Genomic DNA, 10,455 nt, shown 5'->3' on the forward strand with positions numbered 1-10,455 from the left:
TTTTTTTTTTTTTTTTTGAGTAGGGGTCTCACTCTGTTGCCCAGGCTGGAGTGTAGTGGCATGCTCACGGCCACCACAGCCTTGACCTGCTGGGCTCAGGCAATCCTTCCAAGTAGCTGGGACTATAGGCACGTGCCACTACTACTGGCTACTTTTTTGATTTATTATAGAGATGAGATCTCACCAAGTTGCCCAGGCTGGTCTCAAATCCTTGGGCTCAGGCAGTCCTCTCGTCTCTGCTTCCCAAATTGCTGGGATTACAGGCATGAGCCACCACACCTGGCCTTTTTTAAAAAAAAATTTTATTTTTTTTGAGTTAGTGTCTTACTCTGTCACCCAGGCTGAAGTGCAGTGGCATGCTCACGGCCACCGCAGTCTCAACCTGCTGGGCTCAGGCATTCCTTCCGCCTCAGCCTTCCAAGTAGCTGGAACTATAGGCGCATGCTACCTTGCCTGGCTAGTTTTTTGATTTATTGTAGAGATGAGGTCTTGCCAAGTTGCCCAGGTGGGTCTCGAACCCGTGGGCTCAGGCAATCCACTCACCTCAGCCTCCCAAAGCGTGGGATTACAGGCTGAGCCACCGAGCCCGGCTTGAATGAGTGATCTTATAAACAAATACAGGAAGTACTGAAATACTGGAAGCATTGCCTTTTTAGTTTTGTGATCTTCTTGTTGGAATTTATGACAGGTAAATGATAATTGTGTTGTATCACAGTAATTCTAATTACTAATGATATATTTACAGGTTGGCCAGGAGATAGAAGTCAGACCTGGTATTGTTTCCAAAGATAGTGAAGGAAAACTCATGTGTAAACCAATCTTTTCCAAAATTGTTTCACTTTTTGCGGAGCATAATGATCTTCAGTATGCTGCTCCAGGGGGTCTGATTGGTAAGACTTTTCCTCTCTTTTCCTTTAATTTGTGGCTACTTATGATATTTTTCATGGGAAATGGATTACTCAGAAAGATACAGTGTAGAATTTTAATTGGGTATTTTAATTGGATGGAGTGGGGAAATACTCATGTGGTTAAGCTCTTGTTTTATGTTATTAGATGAGATTTCATGTGTTTGTAAAAATTATTTTTAAACATATAAAAGGATACATTTTGGTTGAGTATGTAAGGTAATTCCTTTTTAGCAATAACAAAATAAATTTTATGACCTAATGTTGGAGGTACCTAACTATACTTTTTTGTTTTTTGTCGACATGGTTTTGGGGTAGAGAGTGGTTGCTTTTTATATGTTTTGCAAATGGGACGTTACCCACAAATGTCAGTTGAATGACATCAGATTATATTTACACTGAGATGGGAATGAAAGAAGCTAACTTATTATATAGGAATTACTGAAATAATTTAAAGTTTTTCTACTCCCTTACAACTATATTACTAGGTACCTGGAAAAATGCAAGATTCGGTGAGAATTAGAGGTATTGTTGTACCTCTGGATTAAAGAAGAAAATGGTGAAGAAGCAGTTTATTCTACATTAAACTAATTGGTTCTCTTGTTTGTTTGATTGATTGAGTCAGAGTCTCACTCTGTTGCCCAGGCTTGAGTGCAGTGGCACACTCAAGGCCACTGCAGCCTTGATCTGCTGAGCTCAGGCAGTCCTTCTGTCTCAGCCTTCCAAGTAACTGGAACTACAAGCACACACCACCACACCTGGCTAATTTTTTGACATTGTAGAGGCAAGGTCTCACCATGTTGCCCAAGCTGGTCTCAAACCCCTGGGCTCAGGCAGTCCTCTTGACTTTGCCTCCTAAAGTGCTGGGATTACAGGTTAAACCACCACACCTGGCTGGTTCTCTGATATTTGAGTATATAGTTCATTTTTTCTTTCTGTTCTGTAATTAAGAGTTTATTGCACCGGTCACCATAGCTCTCACCTGTAATTCAGAGCTTTGGGATGCTTAGGCAGGAGGATCACTTCTGGCCAGGAGTTCAAGACTAGATTGAGCAAACATTTAAACCCATCTCTACAAAAAAAATTTTTTTAATTTCCAAGTGTGCTGGTACACACCTGTAGTCCTATCTACTCAGGGGACTAAGGCAGGAGAATCATTTGAACCCAGCAATTCAAGATTACAGTAAGCTATGGTTGAGCCACTCACTCCAGTCTGGGTGACAGAGTGAGACCCTGTCTCCAAAAAAAAAAAAAAGTTCACCATCAGGATTTAATCTTTTATTGTAAACAGGAAAACTCTAGAAATATTTTTTTAAAATAACTTAAGGAACTTTTCAAACATAGGAGAGGATAACCCCCACGTAGCCACCACTCAGATTCAGCAGTTATTAATATTTTACCAATTTTTTTTTTTTTTTAATGAGACAAGTTCTTACTCTGTCATCCAGGCTGGAGTGCAGTGATGCAATCGTAGCTCACTGCAACTTGGAACTCCTGGGCTCAAGTGAGCCTCCCGCCTCAACCTCCTGAGTAGCTATGATTACATACAGGTGTGTGCCACCATACCCAGCTAATATTTTTATTTTTTGGAGAGATGAGTTCTTTTTTTTCTTTTTCTTTTTTTGGAGTTGGAGTCTCACCCAGGCTGGAAATGCGGTGGCACGCTCACAGCCACCACAGCCTTGACCTACTGGGCTCATGTTATCCTTCCACTTCAGCCTTCCAAGTAAGTGAAACTATAGCTGCACACCACCATGCCCAGCTAATTTTTTTGATTTATTGTAGAGACGAGGTCTCGCCATGTTGCCCAAGCTGGTCTTGAACCAATGGGCTCAGGCAATCCTCTCACCTCCCCAAACTGCTAGGATTATAGGCGTGAGCCACTGTGCCTGGCTATTTTTCCAGTCTTACTTCACCTATATATCTTCCTTCCCCTTCCCTCAAGATGCAACTACAATTTTTTTTAAATTTTAATTTGAAAGATGTGGGGTACAATTCAGGATTGGGTATGTAAGTGGTCATGGGCCTCCCTTTGGTCCCCACTTTGCCTGATTTGAGATCAAGTACTCTTATTGATGTTGTGTCCTCCCCTCCACCCCAGTAAAATATTTTGAAGTGGATCCCAGGAATTATGAAATCTTTAAACTCTAAGCTCACTCTTTCTCTCCCTTTTTAAAAAAAAATTTTATTTTAAAGATGTGGGGTGCAATTTGGGGTTAGGTATATAAATGTTCATTGTGTAGGTACCCTTGTTGATGAGGTGTGCCCCCTCCTCCCCTGGCACTTTCCCACTACCCTTTTTTTTTCCTGAGTCAGAGTCTCATTCTGTCCCCCAGGTTGGAGTTTAGTGGCACTGTCATGGCTCACCGCACCCTTGACTTCCTGGGCTCAGGTGTTCCTTCTGCCTCAGCCTCCTGAATATCTGGGACTACAGGTGTACAGCACCACACTCGGCTAGTTTTATTTATTTATTTTTTGTAGAGATGAGGTCTCTCTATGTTGCCTAGGTTGGTTTCGAACTCTTGGGGTCAGCAGTTCTCCCTTCTCAGCCTCCCAAAGTTACTGGTATTACAGGTGAGTCACCACGCCTGGCCTAAGCTCTTTTTGATCACCTTTCTGGAGAGAAATGGCGTGCAAATATTCTGCAAACTACTCATTATGAATTTTGTGCCTTTTTTTGGTTGAGGTCTCACTCTGCCTCCCAGGCTGGAGTACAGTGGCTTGATTGCATCTCACTAGCAGCCTCTACCTCCTGGGCTCAGGCTATCCTTCTGCCTCTGCCTCTCAAGTAGCTGAGACTACAGTCATGGGCCACCATGCCCAACAATTTTTTTTTTCTTTGTAGTGACAAGGTCTCACTGTGTTGCCCAGGCTGATCTTGAGCTCCTGGGCTCAAATGATCCTCCCATCTCAGCCTCCCAAGCTGCTGGGATTACAGGCGTGAAAACATCACACCCAGCCTGAATCTTGTATCTTTTCAGTCTTTATTAAGTTTATTCAGACTTATTTAAAATTTGGTCATTATCTTTATTTGCCCTTTGTTTAGAACTTAAATCAAGAGAATCTTTGTTCTCAATTGCCTGATCAACCTGTGAGTTTGCAATTCTGTTTCTTCAGGTAAAGCAGGTATTTTGTTATTCCTATGTAGCTATTATATATATAAGTATGAAAATACAACTTTGTATTAAAATGTTTAGGTATATGCCATGCTAGTTTGACTAAGCTTTGGGGTAAGTAATTCACTTTATTGGTATTTTAGGAAATAAAAAGTTGGACTATATATATTTTATTTTATATTAGGTGTTGGAACAAAAATTGACCCCACTTTGTGCCGAGCTGACAGAATGGTTGGACAGGTGCTTGGTGCAGTCGGAGCCTTACCTGAGATATTCACAGAATTGGAAATTTCCTATTTCTTACTTAGACGGCTTCTAGGTGTACGCACTGAAGGAGACAAGAAAGCAGCAAAGGTAAGTGCTTTTTATAATTTCTGTTTCAAAAGAAGTGATAAATGGGATGTTAAACCAGTTTTGGTTTTTATTCTTCATAATTAACATGAAATAAGGAAAGTAAGTTTGGTTTCCCAAAAATCAAGAACTTCTATATGGTAATCAGTTTAAGGTTAAAAAAAAAATGTGAAGAAACAAACATTAAAAAAAAAAGGGGGAAAGGTATTTGTGTCATGTATGACATTCCTAATAATTTTCTTAAAAGATCTCAGATTAGGTTGACAGAGATGGGAAATTGCTGACACTTGGGGTGGCAAAGATGTAGGGGAATATAGACAGTCATGCTTTTTGCAAAAGTGTAAATTGGTAGTACTTCCTGAGAGAGAAATGTGGTGATACTTTATGTCAACACTATCCCAGAAAATTTCACTGAAACTTTTTAAAAATAGCATAGTATTTATTATGGGACTATCCGTTTAGTGGGAAAATGTGCTACTTTAAAACTTTATATATGTATTGACATAGAAAGAGCTCGAAAATATAGTCAACCAGGAAAGAGAAACAAGTGATGGGTGAGTTATAGAATTCTCTCTTAACAGTTGTAATACTAGGCTTTCTATTACAAAGTTATAAATGTCATGGTGAAAAATTCACACAGCACAAAAAAAATGACACGAAAAGTTATTTTCATGAGTGTGATAAGGAAAGAAATCAATGTGACTGTGGGTCATGTGTTTATAAAACTAGGTTTGTCATGTTTTTAAAGATTTCTCTAATAATTTTTTTTAATCATTTGGCTTTTGATAAAAATATGAAACCATTGAAACAGTGGTCTGAACTTGGGCATTAGGCTTTAAGTGAGGAAAGCAGCCATTGTGGAATTATAGCTTAATAAAATTCAAAATAACCTTGTGTGGTAGCCAATTTTACGGAGACTCAGAGAGTTCCAATAACTGGCTTAAGGTGGAATTGGACCTCTAGAGCCACCTTATTAACTTTTACATAACTATTGTCCTGCCTCTCCCCCTTTTGGGAAATTTTGTACCTCATTTCTACTATGCAAGTTATTCAAAATTTTAAGAATTCCTGTTTCGTGATTACTAGCTTATTTTTTAAAGGTAAATGTTGTGTAAGTTCGGTGGGTGCTAGATAAACCTGTTTACCACCTTTAGACTATATGTAGTTTAAATCCCTTTACAGTGAAATTTCTGTAGAATTTCTTTTTCTTTTATGATTGACGTATTTCCAAAAGTATTTGATAAATTCCCACTTATTTTTGGAAAGCATCGTCTTGATTTGGGTCTCCTCCCCCCCCCAATTTATTCTCTAGGTGCAAAAGCTGTCTAAGAATGAAGTACTAATGGTGAACATAGGATCCCTGTCGACAGGAGGGAGAGTTAGTGCTGTCAAGGCTGATTTGGGCAAAATTGTTTTGACTAATCCCGTGTGCACTGAAGTAGGAGAAAAAATTGCCCTTAGCCGAAGAGTTGAGAAACACTGGCGGTAAGTTTATTAGCCTTTGCCACTGTCTAATAAAAAAGACACAGTCAATTTAAGTTCTTGGTGATGTACACACAAGTGGACACTCTTCTTTGGATACAACAGCTATTGTGACTTTAACTCTCAACTTTTTATTTGGATGACTTTGAAAATGATACTTCAGCCTTGATTTATAGCCCCATATTTTAGTCCTGTTATTGCAATTGGCTTCCCTTCCTCTTGGATATAGCCTATGCAAAACCCAATGTATTTTTGTTGTCTTTGACTTTGGGCACAACTTCACACTTAATAGAAAAATTGTAAGAATTGTACAGAAGGCTCCTATATACCCTTTTCTCAGATAGACACACATACACATTTATTTACACATATAAACTTATTTTCTGAACCATTTGAGTGGTAGGTTGTATATGTGATACTCCATGACCTCTTAACACTTCAGTGTATATTTCTCAAAAACAAGGATATTCTTACCTAACCACTTTAGGAATCTTAATATTGACAAATTACTGAAATCTATAGTCCATATTTCAGTTTTATCACTTATTCCTAATGTCTTTTATCTCCCTCCAGTTTAGAATCATGCGTCACATTGTTTCATGTCTCTTTGATCTCTTATCTGTAACTTTTTCAGCCTTTTTCTTACTTGACATTGGCAATTTTGAAGAATACAAGCTAGTTTTCTTTATAGAATGTTCTTCAGTTTAGGTTTACTTCATAGTTAGGTGATGATATCGCCCTCTTGGGAATCACAGCCAAAAGCACATGATATCTGACTGTTCCTCTTTGTTAAGGTCAACTTAGATTATGTGGTCAGGGTGTTGTCCAACTTCTCTACTTATACCCTTGCAACTAATAAGCTACCTGTGAGGAGATTCTGAGCTGTACAGATAACCCACTGCTCTTACAATTTCACACCCCTGGATTTAGCATCCACTGATGATTCTTGCCTGAAATTAAACTTGACTATAGTGATTGCAACAGATCACAGTGTCCCCTCCCCTAACTCTACCACCCCACATTTATCATAGGACATTCTTTCTTCTCTATTATTTACTTACCTATCCAGTTATAATATGGACTCATGGAGTCCTGTTTAATTCACTGGGTTGTGATCCATTACTGTCCTTACTTATTTTTGTGTGCATTGTTCAAGATTTCACCAATGGAGATCCTTCAGGCGGGCTCCTGTGTCCTTTTTTTAACACTCCCTTATTTTCTGGCCCAAGTTGTTCCACACTCATCCTGTACCTTCTCTGTGCCAGTTTTAGAACTGGCCATTGCTCTAAGGAACCCTGGCTTCTTGTAGTAGGAAGTGATACTTAAAAATGAAGATCTGAATGCTAGGTGTGCTCATTGCTCCTAGGGTGCTATTACTTCTAGGTCTCTTGAGTGGATAGAGCTAGGAAACACACATACATCTTTGGTTCCTAACTCTTTTTGCTCTTTCCCAGGTTAGTTACTGAATTTACCTCTTCCTTTCCCTTCTGTGTGACCTCATCATAGTCCATGCCACCAACATTTTTTACACTTAACAGTTACTGCAAAAGATTTCTAGTTTCCCTCTTCCTTTGTCACTTAAGAGCTAGTCAAAATTAATCTTCCTAAACTGGGCATGGTGGCTCATGCCTATAATCTCAGCACTTTGGGAGACTGAGGTGAGAGGATTACCTGAGCCCAGGAGTTCGAGACCAGCCTGGGAAACTTGGTGAGACCTTGTCCCAACAATAAATTTTTTTAAATTGCTGTGTGTGGTGGTACGCACCTGTGGTTCCAGCTACTTGGAAAACTGAGGCCAAAGGATTGTCTGAACCCACGAGGTCGACTATAGTAGCTGTAAGCGTGTCACTGCACTCCAGCCTGGGCAACAGAGTGAGACTCTGACTCAAAAGAAAAAAAAATTCCTAAAACATTTTATTATGCTGTGCTCAATATTTTCTAGTAACTTCTCATTATTTTCTAATATTTGGGACCTTTCTAGAAACATGCTTCAACTTGTTTAACCTTTCCTCCTGCTTTGTCTTATATAAACTCTCCAAATTAGACTACTCTGTTTTGATTGTCCCCATAATTATTAAATACTACTACTAATAATAATTATGATTATTATTGAGTCTGAGTCTTAATCTGTTGCTCAGGCTGGCATGATCATGGCTACCACAGCCTTGACCTGCTGGGCCCAGGTGATCCTTCCACCTCAGTCTTCCAGGTAGTTGAGACTACCCAGGTGCATGCCACCATGCCCGGCCAGTTCTATTTTATTGTAGAGACAAGGTCTTGCCATGTTGCCCAGGCTGGTCTTGAATTCCTAGGCTCCGGCAGTTCTCTTGCCTCAGCCTCCCCAATGTTCTGGGATTACAGGCATGAGCCACCGTCCCAGGTGATTGTTCCCATAATTATTCAAATTACCTTGACTCTGTTCATTCCTTACTACCTACCTTTTTTATTAAGGCTTTCCTGATATTGTGCCCCATGATGCTCTTATCACTCACTGTTCGTGATCTGAATTATTACTCTTTAACTTAAAAAGGTAATTTTTTGTTGTCTCGGGTAAATAATTCTGCTTTGTGGTGATTTATACTCATTTGATTTTACTCTCTGTGATTTAACTATCTGCTATTACAGACATACTGATTTCCAGTGTGTTTTAAAATATGTTTAAATAATAAACCTTTAAGAACTCTACACATAGAATGTATCATCACTTAGTTTAAATGGTACACTTTTTAGACTTGGACAGGTTTTAAAACAAAGGATCTTTTTGTAGTCTGCCCATCAATACTATGAGAAGATTCCAAATGAAATCTCAGGCTTTTCTTTAAAATTAGTGAGTATGTTAAAATTCTTAAGTAAGAGAGCATCTAAATGATCCTTACATTCTTTTGATTGTGGTTTTTACCCATATGTAGGTGGGTTTTGTTCCAGAAACTACATTTGAGGTAGCAGTATACAGCCTGATACACTGAAAGAGGGAGTAGAGGTCCTTTTGCTATTGAGAATAACCTGCTTATGGGACTGTGTGTTCCTCTAGCTTGTCTCTTGTTTTCCTTTACCAGCTAAGCTAAGGGCATTGTGATCTGTTGAGATGTTATTACCGATAGGAAAACAATTTTCAAGGAGAAAGGGATACAGAATGAGATTTTAAAAAGCAATCAGACTGAAGTGGTTTGTGTGCGTCATCATGTTTCCTTAGGTGGACTGAAGGACATTTCAATGATTCTAAAGAGGTAGCTATATTTTGACAAAGATGAGCATATTTATGGTAGCAATTTTCTTTTTCTTTTTTTTTTGAGTAGGAATCTCACTCTGTTGCTAAGGCTGGAGTGTAGTGGCACGCTCACAGCCACCGCAGCCTCTACCTACTGGGTTCAAGCAGTCCTTCCACCTCAGCCTTACAAGTAGTTGGAGCCACAGGTGCGGACCAAACATGCCTGGCTATTTTTTTTTTTTTTTTTGAGTTGGAGTCTCACTCTGTCACCCAGACTGGAGTGCAGTGGCCACTCCCGGCCACCGCAGCCTCGACCTGCTGGGCTCCGGCGATCCTTCCGCCTCAGCCTTCCAAGTAGCTGGAATTACAGGCATGTGCTACCACGCCCAGCTGGTTTTTAAAAATTTATTGTAGAGATGAGGTTTCGCTGCCCAGGCGGGTCTCGAACCCGTGGGCTCAGGCAATCCACTCACCTCAGCCTCCCAAAGGCACGGGATTACAGGCTGAGCCACCGAGCCCGGCTTGGCTGATTTTTTTAATTTATTTTAGAGACAGGGTCTCGCCAAGTTGCCCAGGCTGGTCTTGAACCCCTGAGCTCAGGCAATCCGCTCACTTCTGCCTCCCAAAGTACTAGAATTATAGGCATGAGCCACCATACCTGGCAGGTAGCAACTTTGTATTTGGTTTTCCTGTTTTTTGTTTTTTGTTTTCTTTAATGGAGGAACAGCCTTTGGGAACAAATTTGGTTTTAGAAGATAGGCAAGTAAAATCAGATCTATCATATGACTGTGTGGTAATGATAATAAAATGGATATTAAATTCATGATTTCTTTTCTTTTTCAGTTTAATTGGTTGGGGCCAGATAAGAAGAGGAGTGACAATCAAGCCAACAGTAGATGATGACTGAAGAATTCCAGTTAAACAATACAATTGGATGGAGTCGGAATTTCTCTTAACCTAAGGGGTTTATTTTCAAAGCAATACTAGGGAGTTTATTTCACAGCTCATTAGTAGGCAGCTGTAAGGTTATTCTAATTTTTTTGGTTATGAAAATTTAACCTCTAGTACTAAATTAAGGTCTACAATTTAAAAATTGGCATAATGTTAGATTGAATATACATTTTAGCAGAAGTTAAACATTCCCAAATAATGTCTAATTTGTACGTCAGTGCAGGTTGAAATTAAACTGTTTGCTACAATCAGCCTTTGCCATAGCACACACGTACCACTGAATCTATTTGAACCTATTTGAAATAGTTTTTCTTTTTTCATGATTCATCTTTGAGTAGCTCCAGGCTGAGGGACTGTTGTATCATTAAAAACTTGAAGGCACGCGTTCTTGAAAACCAGCTCCCCTTCTTTGGCTCCATATTTTTTGTTGCTTTATTTTTAA

General features: G+C 39.5%; 1 protein-coding gene across 1 annotated transcript in view; it reads left to right on the forward strand.

Moving 5' to 3' along the window:
- EIF2S3 (eukaryotic translation initiation factor 2 subunit gamma) overlaps nucleotides 1-10,236 on the forward strand; it is a 21,486-nt gene extending 11,250 nt beyond the window's left edge. The window contains exons 9-12 of the mRNA XM_008068055.2: nucleotides 746-890; nucleotides 4,206-4,375; nucleotides 5,685-5,857; nucleotides 9,906-10,236. Of these exons, the coding sequence (XP_008066246.2) occupies nucleotides 746-890; nucleotides 4,206-4,375; nucleotides 5,685-5,857; nucleotides 9,906-9,969 (552 nt within the window). The 3' untranslated portion in view covers nucleotides 9,970-10,236. The remainder of the gene's footprint in view (nucleotides 1-745; nucleotides 891-4,205; nucleotides 4,376-5,684; nucleotides 5,858-9,905) is intronic.
- The last annotated feature ends 219 nt before the right edge of the window (nucleotides 10,237-10,455 follow it).

The sequence above is a fragment of the Carlito syrichta genome, unplaced genomic scaffold (genome assembly GCF_000164805.1).
Source record: "Carlito syrichta isolate Samal-C Ts95f unplaced genomic scaffold, Tarsius_syrichta-2.0.1 Scaffold309857, whole genome shotgun sequence".
NCBI lineage: Eukaryota > Metazoa > Chordata > Mammalia > Primates > Tarsiidae > Carlito > Carlito syrichta.